The sequence below is a fragment of the Neovison vison genome, chromosome 1 (genome assembly GCF_020171115.1).
Source record: "Neovison vison isolate M4711 chromosome 1, ASM_NN_V1, whole genome shotgun sequence".
NCBI classification, from domain to species: Eukaryota; Metazoa; Chordata; class Mammalia; order Carnivora; family Mustelidae; genus Neogale; species Neogale vison.
Genome location: NC_058091.1, coordinates 226,062,593 through 226,076,862, shown reverse-complemented (window position 1 = coordinate 226,076,862; position 14,270 = coordinate 226,062,593). Strand labels below are relative to the sequence as shown.

Below are 14,270 nucleotides of genomic sequence, written 5' to 3'. Positions count from 1 at the left end.
ACTTTTTCTCCTTAGCTCTTGGCTCTGGTAAACAGAATTAGTCTCTAGAGTTTCCCCTTTACCTTCCTCTCCTAAAGCAAACAACCAAGCATTTCTAAAGGTTGTTTGGCTGTAAGCAACAACAGGAAATAGACAGGTGAAAAGGATGTTCTGTCCTCTCCTTGATCCCTGGACCTTGGGAAGTAAGACAAAGGTGTGTAGAGGTGCTAAGAGTTGGTGTTTGGACACCAAAGGGCTCTAATAAACTTAATTTGTACTTCTGAAGTTGAAGACCCAGGTGAGAGACCATGTGGGGGAGGGGAAGAGGAGGAATCACTGAACAGTAGGGGTGGCATTTAGGAGTTGGGGGCTATGCAGATGGAGCAAGGGAGCTGGTCTGATCTGGCCTTTAAGAAGGGTGGAAGGCTAAAACTACTTTGCTTGTATTAGAAAAGATTGGGACCCAAGAAAGTAGAATTTAGAAGATAGGACAAATAATGAAAATTCCTAAGCACTGTGCGTTACAGTTGTGCAGATAAGTCAAATTCTGCCTAATTTGTTTATACCCCTTCCCATCCCTCCCATTCTGAGGCTAGACAGTGTTTGCTTCCCTAAAATATACATGTTAAAATACAGAAATGCATTCTGGAAAATTAGTTGTGCCCTTCAAGATTTGGCAGGACAAGGATTGATGTGTTGGATTTTTGTTTTTGTTTTTGTTTTAATTCAGTGCATTCTCTTTAAACTAATGCTCCTTCTAGGTGCTTATTGCAGGTAGCTAAATTAATGGATAAGTGTTTTTTCTTTAGAAATAATTTTAAATAACTATTGCCATTCATATCCAATAACACAGTTATTGTGATCATATGGATCCTTATATGAAGTGGTGCAAGAATATACATTAACTAGAAAATAAAAGCGATGCTGAACAGAATGCCGCTGGGAGCTTTTGGTTGGACCCATCCAGTGCACGCTCCGTAAATTTTTATGTTGTTTGTATGGTGTGCTGTGGGTTACAGTCTGGTCTTTGCATTAATTTGCCATTGTCTTTCTCTCAAATATTAATGAGGTGTAGGAGTGATTCCATCCCAGATAGACATTTTTAAGGTGAACTTAAAGATAAAGCTTTTCCTTTAGAAAATAATTTTTGTGGAAGACGGAAACTGCTTCATTAGTGATTGCCGGCAAAATCTCCTAATGTCTTTCTATAAGCTGTTTAAGCTTAGTATTAGAAATGAGGGCTAGAGAATTTAATTAGCCAGCTTAGAGGATGCAGTCTCTCTAATTTAGGATTTCCCTTTGAGAAAATTATGTAGTTGTAGAAGGAATATCATACTTTAGACAAGTCAGTTTTTGAGTTGTTTAGTGCCGCCATCTTGGGCTCTCCATCACATCTGTGTCACAGATCAGGAAATTGTGCTTGATTTGAATTAGATTTTTTTGTTTTTAAATTGATAATTGCAACATGGCATGTTGTTGGGTTGTGTGCCGTATTTATCAGACTTAGGAAAAGTGAACGTTAGGTGTTTGGAGGCAATGATTAACTCATCCCTTTTACCAAGGGGACACATAATCAGCTATTAGTTACTCTGCATTTAGCCAATATAATGGGTTTAGTCAACCAATGAATACTTTGTTATGCGAGTGTTAAATGTTAACACTTTTGCATTTTTAGACTTAGCTTAAAAAAAATAATAATGCAGAAAAACCTCTCATAACCCTTACCACCCTTTCAGCCATAACATTACATTGCCTTGGTTTCTGCCTTTTAATTTCCCCAGGGGTTCTTTTTATTTAGGAAAAGGGTGAAAGATGTATTTGTGTAAGTACTACACCAGTGCTTCTGTTAAATCCTTTTTCAACAAAGAATATGTTACTTGAGCGCCTCATGCAAAGGGTGCATATTTTTCTGAAAAGAATGTACCCTGAAAGAAGTAGTTTTTAGTGTGTGTTTATTTCATGTCTGCCAGTTTATTTTTGCTTAGAAATTTTCTAATGCTTTGCATTTGTTGTGATTTTTCGGTTAAATGAATGAATGTATGTATGTATGTATATACACACACACATACACACACACACACACAAAATAGCCAAACTTTAGAAATTCTTTGTGTATTTTAAAGCAGTTGTCTTTTCAGTGTGGTGTCACATGTCTCCTAGTCCCCTTTAAAATGCTGCGGAGATCCAAATTTAGATAGGAAAATCAGTTTTCAGGGAAAGTTCATTTTAGAATATCAGTGATGGAGTAAATATTTGCTTTCTAGAAACTTTAATTAATCCTTGTTAATGTGAGATTAATGTAGGTGATATGAATATGTGTTCATGGGTGAGAAATTTGCCCCTTAAGTGTTTCTCTGCTGAGTCTAACTCACTACTGACCAGGTGCAAGTAATGCCATTGAAAAATGATTTGATGAAGAGTATTTTTTTCCATTTCTTAGCAGCACATTATAATTGCAGTTTTTGGTCTTTCTGATTCATTTTTAATGATTGAGGATCCCACATCTCCTTTGCTTATGAGGATTATGCCTATTACTGTTTGAAATTAAAGCTGAGAAAAAAAAAACCTATTCACCAAATAACAGTAATAAAGTTAACATACCTTTAATAATAAAGAATATACCTTTATGAACAAAATAACTGTAGCCCCCAAACAAAAGATATTTTAGTGGAAGAGGTGTCTTTGTATTACATTTTTTGAAAATCTTCATAATGTCTGTCTTTGTGGAAAGAGCTGGGTTTTCCTGTCTCTGTGTTCATTTTGTTGTGATATCACACATCCTGTAGCCTCTGGAAAATTAAATGTACGCTTGGGAGGGAGAGTTTAAAAGGTCAGTGATGTCTAGGTAGAATTATGGGGAAAAAATGATCTTTAAGAACCCATGAAAGAGTTTTGGGGATCCTGTGGGTATATCCTGACCACATTTTGAGAATCGCTGCATTATAACATTGTAGAAATGTGTATGGGTACTAAAACAAAATAAATCTCTCCCCTATTGTTTTCTGGTTTCTCTGTGTATAAAGTAATACTCATGCACAAAATTAACTGTGTGCTGGCGGAACTTCATTGAAAAATGGGGAAGGAAAGCTGAGTTAAACAAAGGTGTAACTGACTCTGAAGATGTTTGGTTTTGTTGTCAAACAGCAGTGATCCCTCTAGTGTCATCTGGCTCACCTACCTCAGACATTTTCAGTGGCCACGCTTATGTCACAAGCCATTTCTCACTCAAGACCTCCAGCCCCCCTCCAAGATTCCAGTAGCAAAGATTAAAAAAAAAAAAAAAAAAAGTGTTGTACATGAAGGGAATGTGTCCTACACCCCTCCCCTGTTCTCCAGCTGGGAAGGGAAGGAAAGAGAAATAAAATTTAATGAGCACTTTTACTATGTGCCAGGTGCTTTACATCTGTTATTTCATTTAAATCCTCAAAACAACCCGAGGAGGTGTTTCTAGCCACATTTTGCAAATGAATAGAGGAAGACTCAGAGAGGTTAAATAACATGTCCAGAGCACACAGCATTTAAGTGAGAGAGCTTGGCGGGAATCAAAATGCCTCTACTACCAAAGCTTCTACAGTGCCGTGCCTTGATTTTTGCTTTGTTTTTCTTTGTTCTGGAGATTGAGAATGTGGATACAAATGTTTTTTGGGGCTCACTGATAAAACCTGATGGTGATGAGACAATTTGCCCTGTGAGGTTTGCTCTTATTGGGTAACTGTCTTTGACAGATTGTATTTTGGTAAGTCAAGTAAATACGTTTAAGATAAGAAACATAAAAAAAGGTTCATGTAATTTTTTTACATATTTTTACATAAGAAAAGGTTTATGTAATTTTTTTCAGTTTTAGTTCTTTGAAAATTAATTGCCCATGTTTTACTATGAAGTGCAGAATTGCCCCTTTCTTTGTCTTCAGTTCTGTCATACAGAACAGTTAACTATACCAGAAAGAGATTTTGTATTTGTGAATCTACAACAGTGGGTCATCAAAGTTTATCTGAACTCCAGAAAGGCAAAATCCATTTTTAGGAGCATTATTTTGTTTCAGAAACCCAAGAGACAAGACCGGCTGTGGGTACGGAGTAAGGGCTAGAGGAAAGATGGCTTAGGTAGCTGTCTAGGCATTGTTGAGGGAGGAGTATTCTTGTTTCCTCTGTGGGTGCTCTGGCATGATTTAGTACCAGCTGAGAGTAAGTTGGGATTTCAAAGGTTTCTCAGATCTGGAGGACCACACAATCGTAAAAGGAGGCCTGATGAAATTCCTGCATACTGACTTAGTATTGCATAGTCTTATAAAATAACATACCAGCTCTTACTTATGTGTATGTAATTTTCCTTTATTTAAAGTGAAGTCAATCATCTCTAGCAACATCACGCATCCTAACCCCAGAGTATTGAATAACTGCCACAAAACTAGTCAAATTAGAGGCACAGCTGGCCTGAGGGCAAAGAATTTTCTATGAAAAAGACTAACTGTATGGGAGAGGAGATCTTGTGATGGCTGATAATGGAAAAAAGTAACAAAAAGCCCACTTAAAAAAATACTGTCTCCTGCAGATGCCTGTTACAGGGAGTGTTGCCCCCGTCACTTGGTAACACCAGATGGTCAGCTGATTAGGGTGGCAAGGTAGAGCTTAAGACATTAGGAAATCTTTCTAAGAAAAATGGTTGGAATTTTTAAAGGAGTTTGGATACTTGAAAGATGTCTAGAATTGCTTAGAAAATGAACATTCATGAAATATCTTAATCTTTGGGGTGCCTGGGTGGCTCAGTGGGTTAAGCCTCTGCCTTTGGCTCAGGTCATGATCCCAGGGTCCTGGGATCCAGCCACATCGGGCTCTCTGCCTAATTGTGATCTCTCTCTCTTTTTCTGGCAAATAAATAAGTAAAATCTTAAAAAAAATTTTAATCTTTGATGATATCAGATTAAGTGTTACTCTGTAAGACGTGTATATGTTTATATGTGTGCTCGCACATATCCCCTTGAATTAAATTGGCAGTCACAATATTCTATAATTTACTTTTTAAAAGACTGTATGAGATTAATAAATATTTGTTGTAATGAAGCTGAATAATAAGTTTTACCTTTGGCATCATTTCATGATAGCAGCATTCAATATAGTTTACTTCTTTCTAACTTAACATCTGAAACAGTTTTTCTGTAAAACTATGTGAAGGATTCATCACTTTTCTTAAGGGGCTCTTCTTTGGTAGTTAAATCAGCCTGTTTTGAAGCACCTGTTAAGTTATCCCCTTACAGACTAAATACTAACTAGTCTGGATCTTGGATCTTCAATTGTCTTGACTTTGCCTGTGATTGGAGAAGTTCTCCAATATTACTTTCATGGAGAGACAAAGATGTTGACTTTGGTGGACTAGGAAAGATGATAAGCTGGGAAGGATCAATTTTATAAATGGTCAATTTATGATAAATCTTTCCCCATAGTGATTACTGGTTTCTTTGTACACTATATGTATGTTACGGGTGGAAAATACTGAGATCCCTTGCACTAAACGTACAGAATATACTTGAGAGCTTTTTGAATTGTCTTGTACGATCCACTATTTGTTTTATCTATCTTAATCTGTGCCTGTCCTGTGGATTTTAAATTACTGTATGCTTATAGTACGTCTGGTATATAACAAGGTAAGTTTCCCTTATTATTCTTCACTTTTGAAATTTTCTTGGGTGTTTACTTTTCTGCGACATTCCTTATGGGAAAAAAATCATTAAAAATTTTTAAAAATACGATTTTAACATCACTGTGTATCTTTAATTCTTGTTTTCAAAAAACTTCTTGACTGAAAGAGGCAAAGGAGACTGGAATACTCATTCTGAAACAGATAATCCCTTTGTAAGAAAAACAAAATTTATCATATTACAATAAATTTCTTGGCATGAAGTTTAATAGTAACTTTAGGGATTGTTCTTTTTAAATTTATTAATTTGGTAACGATTATTACCACATGTTTCTCTTTCCACTATGTTACTATATATGAATTATTAGGATAAAATTATATTACTCTGAAAGATTTTTTTGAGTAGTGAGTACTCTCTGCCCTGATTATCATCCCTTGGGGAGGATAGTAAGTAGGGTTCAGGTGCCCCCCCACCTGTGAATCTTAGGCATCATCTGGCTGTCATTGTCATGTTGTATGTCTGCCATCCCTCTCAGGTTCCAAACCTACATGGTAAAAATCCTTTCTCTTTGTGAATGAAGATGGTGACCTGCTCAGTGAACTTTAGTCAAGTAGCATAGATAGTGGAAAGCTGAAAGAGAGCCAGAGGCTTCCTTTTGGAGCTTAGGTTTCTGTCAGGTACCCAAAATCTTGAGGTATCAGTGTCCAGAAGTTTCCCCAAGTGATCTCCTTTAGTCCTTACCTCTGAATTTGGCTATCAGAGAAAGAGGTGAAACTAAAGGGAAGTCCCTCCCCCCTCCCCCAAATTTAGGATTAGCTTTCTAAATATTTATAGAAACGTAAAGAGGAAGTTTTGTCCACAGGCCACACAGGCCAGGACTGAATGCTGGCAGTGTGGTGGGAGGCAATTTTCAGAAGTCTGTGAGCTCTTTCTATGGCTATCCAAGGGTTGGGGGCGGGAGAGGTTGTTGCGTGTATGGGATGAATGTCCCGTGTCTGGACCATTATAAGCAGTGGCCACATGTCTTGTTGGTCAGGGAGGATGTGGAGGATTTGTGTGTTGTTCTAAGTTTAAGTTGCGAAGCCCCTTTCCATTTGGCGATTTTGTATGCTCGTGTGCGCGCGTGTGTGCGTGGGTGTGTGTGAGCCTATTTAACAAACTTACATGTGTATCAGCTTATTGTGAGTTACTAAGACTGTGGTATGTATGAGATCTGGTGGGCTTTGCAGTTCCACCAGTAGACATTGCTAATGAACATTGCTGTATTGGGGCATATGTCATGCATGTTACATAAAGAATTATTAAATAAACAAATTTATCCTATCAATGTGTGTGAAAAATTCACCCCAGAGTTGCATTTTTGGTTGGAGGATGCTAGTGTCTGCCTGGAATAAAGGTGGAGGGAAGGGAGAGTTTGTTCAGTAGAAAACCAAGCTGGCCTACTCTATTTGGAAAAGTTTAAAAAAGAAAAGGAAGAAAACCACTGATTTTTGTCCGGTATACCACAGTTTTGGAGTAATTATGGCTTATTAGTGCTGTGAACTAACAACTTCCTGTAGGTGTGATGGCGGTATATTGCTATAAGTGGTTTTCTATGGCTATGTCAAATACTTCAGCATGTCTGTTGAATACCATTTCTTTTTTTAACCTGTAAGATGTGGAGAAGGGGAGGTGCAGAGGATGTTTGAGTGGCCTGAATGTTTTTACTTGAAAATAAAAACTGTCATTTTTTTTTTTCTTGGAGCTGTCAAGTACTACGCATTTCAAAGAATTAGAAATCCTTTATAGCATCTGAAGGCAGCAGCTAAACTCTCTCTTCCCTTTCTCTCACATAGGTTTCCACTTGAGTGGCACAGTGACAGAACCTGCAATACAGTCGGAGCCAGAAACTGTTTGCAACGTGGCCATCAGCTTTGATCGTTGCAAGATTACCTCAGTGACCTGCAGCTGTGGAAACAAGGACATATTTTATTGTGCTCATGTTGTGGCACTGTCTTTATACCGCATCCGCAAGCCAGATCAGGTCAAACTGCATCTTCCCATTTCAGAGACTCTCTTTCAAATGAATAGAGACCAACTACAGAAGTTTGTACAGTATTTGATCACAGTGCACCACACAGAAGTTTTGCCAACTGCTCAGAAATTAGCAGATGAAATTCTTTCCCAGAATTCAGAAATCAACCAAGTTCACGGTGAGTTATAGACATTCATTCTGTAGAGTTCTCTTATTCGGTTTCATTTATAAATTCAGTTCTTCTGCATAAAAATGAATTAAATGTGATTTTAGGTCATCAGCTTTGCTCTTAAGTAACCAAAAGAGGTTTTAAAAAAAATTAAATCATTTTTATTACTGAAGTATAGTTAGATTTTTACTTACTTAGATTTTTACTTACTTAGATTTTTAAGTTTAGTTTTGCATCCTAAAATATTTCTTTTGAAGTGTTTTGTGTATTCTACTAGATACCAAGCCTTTTTTTTTTTTTTTTTTTTTAAGATTTTATTTATTTTTTTGTCAGAGAGAGAGGGAGAGAGAGCGAGCACAGGCAGACAGAGAGGCAGGCAGAGGCAGAGGGAGAAGCAGGCTCCCTGCCGAGCAAGGAGCCCGATGTGGGACTCGATCCCAGGGCGGTGGGATCATGACCTGAGCCAAAGGCAGCTGCTTAACCAACTGAGCCACCCAGGCGTCCCGATACCAAGCCTTTTGTGCTCAGAAAATTTCTCATTTATTGAAATTTGTCTCTTAAACTTTTTCATTTAGGAAAATTTCATCAGATACTAGATACTCGTTACAGAAAACACGGACTTAGTCATTTAATTCACTTTTGTCAGCTTTTATCAGTAAACTGACTTGCACATACTCCAATTTTTTTCCTTTTCTTTTAAATTTTATTTTCTAAAGCTGAACATTTCTTTCTCTCCCTTCCTCTCTCACTCTCTCTCTTTTTTCCTTTCCTTCTTTCCTTCCTCCCTCTCTCACTCTTTCTCTTTTCTCTCCCTTCCCTCCCTTCCTCCCTCTGTTCCTTCCATCCTTTTTTTTAGTTGGTGGCGGCAGGGGAGGGGGGTGGGGGGGTGGGGATGGGGAGTGTCAGGCCGAGACAGAGGGAGAGACTCTTAAGTAGACTCCACGCCCAGCACACAGCTTGACCCGGGGCTTGATCTCACAACCCTGAGGTCATGCTCTTAGCTGAAATCAAGAGTCAGACACTTAACTAAGCCACCTAGGCACTCCCAAAGCAGGACATTTCTGACAGGATGCCTCACAGTAAGAAAATAACTTATAATTATTCTTAGAAAAATATTATAACTTGTTTAGAGAGAATTTAGGAAATGACTATCATTGTGTATAAGAAATCTCAAAAATGTTTTTTTTTGGATTTTTATACATGGAACGTTATCTCATTTATTTGTAAACACATTTATCAGCTGCTTATTTTGTGCATCACAAATATGTTGACTTAAAAGAATATATGTGCAACTTGTCAGAACTACACCCACCGCCTATTTCATAGGGTACATTAACCCAGGATAAATAATACAGTTAAATTATAGGTTGCTGTGCTTTAAAAACATTTAGACATAATTTTTAAAATATTCAAAAATACATCGAAGAATGTAACATAGTTTTGACTAAGCAGCTCTTGGGCCTATCATTTTTACATTTCTTTACATTTTACATTTCTTTGGTTATATTGATGAGATATAGGACCAGTCTCTTAACTCTATTCTTTTAGGTTTCTTCAAAGTCATTAATTTTGGTGAATATAAATGTTTAAGGAAAGTAAGTTTTAAGATTATTTCTTGAAAACTTTTAAAATTGTGAGATAAAACATATAGAAAATGCATAAAATATGAATGTGTAGATTAATAACGTGAATCCCAACACACAGGTCCCAAATAGACTATTCCCAGCATTAGAGAGGGTTCCATATAGCCCCTCTCTTTCATAAGCTCCTTTCTCTTCCCCATGGCAGCCACTGCCTGGTTTTTATGGTAATCATCTGTGGTGGTTTGTGTTTTGTTGTTGACATCATTAAATACTAGTTTCAGTTTTACTTGACTTTCATTCAAGTCGTGATTGTAAGATTTATGCCAATTATTTCATGTACCTATAGTTCATTCATTTTCATTGTTCTAAAGCAGCACTGTACAAAAGAAACATAATATGAGCCGCATGTATAGTTTAAAATGTTCCCGTAGCCTATTTAAAAAGAAACAAGTAAATTAATGTTTCATTTATCTGAGTATTCATAAATAACAATTCAGCAAAAAGTTGACGTATTTTACTCTTTTTTCATAATAAGTCTCTGAAGTCTACTGTCTGTCTTATATTTAAAGTATATCTCAAACCACAGCATCATCACAATGCAAGGGCTTAATAGCCACATGTGGCTAGCTATTAACATTGATGTACCTTATCGTACAGTACAACTCTAGAATATTCTAGCGATGAAAATATCACTGTTTGTCTGTTCCACTGTTTTTGGATCTTGTTTTGAATAAAGCTATTGCAGGCATTATTTTACAAATCTGGTGCTGTAAGATACTTTTAAAATGGTTTTTATGTCAGAGGAACACCCATATAGCCATATTTTTTCTAGTACTCCCCATATTAGGCTCAGCTTTATTAACGTGTGTAAAGGATTTTAGTTAGTAGAGTCTGCCATTGTTAAATAACAGTGTTATAAACAACTGTGGCACTGAAGTACTTTTGACCCACCAAAAGCACATGCACTTAAGGACTTTTTCAAGTAATATTCTGCTCTGTCTTATCTCCTGCCTCAATCTTTTGCTTTTTGAAAATTCAAGCTAGTTTACAGTCATCTCAGAGATTTCTCAGGAGCCTATGGCTTCTTATTAAATTATTCAGTGGAAGTGAAATAGCATATACCATTTCTTCATGTTTTCTTTCTTCCTTTTTTTCCCCCCTGAATTTATATATTCAATTAGCGTTACATTATTCTCTGAGTTTTAGTTTATCCAGAGGTCCACATCAACAATCAGTTGTTTGCTCTGCATGTGTCTTCCTTATTTTGAAGAACAGCAACGTCCAGAATTTCTTATCTACAGCTTCAGAAATTCACTTCCATGTTGAAATAGTAAGACTGACAAATCAATGTCATCTAAAGTTGGTTGCGAGAAGGTGTTCATGTGACATTGTATTTCTTTCACAGTTTCTAAAATTAGAAGAAAAAGTTATCTAAGGAAATAGCAAGGACAGAATGCAGGTTGGCTTTAGGCTTAATGTGATTTTCAAATAACTTTTGTATGAGAGCAGCTTCACAAGAGCAGTGAACTTGAACGGTTTATCCTACCAGCTTCTTCGTCATTTAATTTATCACCAGATTTGCTCCTAGCCTGGAAATGGGCCAATTACATGAGCCACTTCTTGCTTTCCATTGTAGGGTAACAGGTGATAAAAGTAGAGAGGTAGGAAGCAGGTCATGACCTTAAGTAACAAAATGGGGAGTCTGTTCCTTGGAGGGTCTTATTTTAACTCTTAGACTGATGACTTACTAGAGGGTAGGATTAAAAGTATTCTTCAGTTATTTGACCATATGATCCCACCTGCCTCCAAACACCTCCAAAGCGTTCTCCACAAACTGTAAAAGCAGTACTTTTTAGTATGATCTTTTGGTTGTGTTTTTTCTTTGAGAAGAAAGATGCCTTGAACACAAAGATTGGTAAGAGGTAAGTTTTATTTTAAGGAGAAGCATCACTTTTACTTGGCTAGATAAATAGAGTCAGGATAGGATTTAGATTCAGTTATCTTAAAAGGTATCTTAAAGCCAAAGAAGTTAAGCTTATCCAAGTTCTTTTTAGAAGAAAATCATTAATTTGTAAGTAAATACAAACTATGTTGATAGTTGGGTATTTGTTTTACTTGTGAATATATCCTAATGCTTCTTAAAATTCTGTTGGTTGCTTTTCCTTTTTACAGTTGACCCTTGAACAACATGGATTTGAAATGCACAAGTCCACTTACACCTCCTTTTTTCCCCAGTAAATATATGTATCATACTATAAATGTATTTTCTGTTAAAATTTTCTTTTCTCTGGCTTTCTTTATGGTAAGGGTATAGTATATAATACATATATAAAAATGCATGTTGATACTGTTGACATTATTGGTAAGGCTATCAACAGTAGGCTGTTAGATTTTGGGGCAGTCAAAGGCTATATGTGGATTTTTGACAGCATGGGGGATTGGCACTGTAGGGTTACTATATTTTGAAATATTTTATTTTTACAAGAATTTTATCCTGAGGAATTAAAAGCTTTTTTAAGACCATGTCAGGCACATTATTCCTAATAATTTCCTTTTCAGCTTGGTATTAGAAATTTATAATTGTAGTAGTTTCAAGAGAAAGAAACAGAGGAGCATGGGTTAGTGATATCCAAGGTCACAGATTCAGTGAAGATAGTTGAAATATAGCCTTAGTTATTGTAGTAGCTAAGTCCTTTTCAGTAGACTTTTCTTTTGCATTTCTTTGTGTTTTCATAAAATTTCCCTCATATGATTTTGATTAGATTATAAAAGTAACTACTATAGGCTAAATAGTGGCTATAAGATAGTTGATGTTAATGGCCCTCCAAGGAGATTGCTGGTTGTAGTTCTGCATTTTTTGTTTGTTTGTTTGTTTTTCAGCAAAATTGTTTGCTTTTAGTTTTATATTCTAATAAAACTTCCCAGCGTCCACAGCCTTAAAAAAGATGTTGGTGTCTTTGCTAAGTACTTTTCTAGAAATTTACTGATTTCCACATGCTAGTCCACCCTCTTAGTTAACCCTGCCTCTTCTGGTCCTTTATGTTTCCTATTAAAGGAGACGTATTATACAGGTTGCTAAATCACGATGTAAGGGCAGAACATTGAACTTAAAATCTGAAGGCCTAGAATCTATTTTTGTTTCTACTCTGTATTACCTGAGTGACCTTGGGTGAAACTCATTTTTTTCCCTCATGGTCATGATCTTCTCTAACAGCATTGGGAGAATTTTAGTAAGATATACATATGTAATAATAATAATAATACAATATAACTGAGCTTACTTCATGTTTAAGGTAACCAGAAGTACTCATAGAAGAGAGAAGAAACCAGTTGGGGGATGAGTGATATCAGAGTTGGTGGTCATCTTCCTTTCCTCTAACTTTTTGGCATGTATTTCTTGCCTTTTTCTCCTGGGCACTCTGGTTTCAGGACCGCCCCACCGCAGTGAGCTAGGCTGTACTGGGCACATTCCCACAAAGGACAGACTGAGGGGCTTTCCTTGTCCAGTGTCCAGTGTCTAATGTCCAATGACCAGCTGGCATTGGTCCAGACTCGGAACAGTAGTGGTGGGAGAGTCATTTCATTGACCCTTTCACTTCTAGAGCTTGGGCCAGTCCCAAATGTAGGCTAGACTCCTCCCTGACTTCAGTGTCATATGCCCAGAAACACCGTTTCAGTCACAGAAGTGAAAGCAATATATCCATGTGTCAGATGCAGTTGACACAAGGCATGTAAGATCTCTTCCACCTCTGATTCTATAACTGTGGTGGTGATACTTTTTTTTTTATTTTTAAGATTTTATTTATTTGACAGACAGAGATCACAAGTAGCCAGAGAGGCAGGCAGAGAGAGAGGAAGGGAAGCAGGCTCCCCGCTGAGCAGAGAGCCCGATGCGGGGCTCGATCCCAGGACCCTGGGATCATGACCTGAGCTGAAGGCAGAGGCTCAACCCACTGAGCCACCCAGGTGTCCCGGTGGTGATACTTTTGCAGAGATGCATGAGGCACTTGTATCATGCTGCATATATGCACCTCCTATAGTTCTACCCAGGTATACACTTATGTGTTGTTGTTCTTTGATCAGACATTTCAGTTTGTTGGAGTGTGGTTCTAATAAAACCAACAGCATAAATTCCATTCATGCCTGCTACTCCTGCTTAACTTAACTTCAGAATGCCTCTGTGTTCCAGCCATCTTCTGTATCAGTCCATTCAGGCTCTCTTAGAGATTCCAAACAAACAAGCAGACCCACTCAGCAATCCTGTGTTCCTTGTGTGCCTTATTTTTAGTTGATTGTAAACTCCCATCAGGGCTGAAACTATGACTTGTGTATCTTGGTACCTTCCCTAAGGACAGTACTTAAGAAGCTGTAGGTGCTCAGAATTTGTTAAACAAAATGTAACACTCATTTTTCATTCCATTTTGTTCTTAGTGGGAACTTGGAGATTTATTTTTATACACATGCATGTTCCGAATCTAGCAGTAAGTGACAGTTGGAGTTGTTTGATGGAGACCTTATGTCACATCTTTCTTCCTTTTGTTTCCCTGTGGATGGTCATGTTCAGTGTAATTGGGCTTGCATTAGCAACCAGTTTTTACAAGTATCCTAGGGAGATAATTTGGTCATTATAAGCATATTCTTTCTATCATACAGTATTCAGGCATTGACAGTTGGTGAAACAAAGGTAAGATCTACTGGTGATTAATACAATTTGCAAATACAGTCTATAGGAGAGAATTGAATTTGCTGTCCTAAAGTGCACCATTGTGGAACTTAGAGAAAATTTAAATTAATTTTAAAAAGTATGTTGAAAAAATGTATAGTAGTATAGAATTATATAAAGATAAAAAGACAAATCCTCATTGGCTCCTTCTCCTAACAGCTCCCTCC

General features: G+C 37.1%; 1 protein-coding gene across 1 annotated transcript in view; it reads left to right on the top strand.

The window, feature by feature from the left end:
• The window catches only part of ZSWIM6 (zinc finger SWIM-type containing 6), a 199,584-nt gene that overhangs the window by 121,393 nt on the left and 63,921 nt on the right, over window positions 1–14,270 (top strand). Inside the window, exon 2 of the mRNA XM_044224065.1 lies at window positions 7,450–7,806. Within this exon, the coding sequence (XP_044080000.1) occupies window positions 7,450–7,806 (357 nt within the window). The remainder of the gene's footprint in view (window positions 1–7,449; window positions 7,807–14,270) is intronic.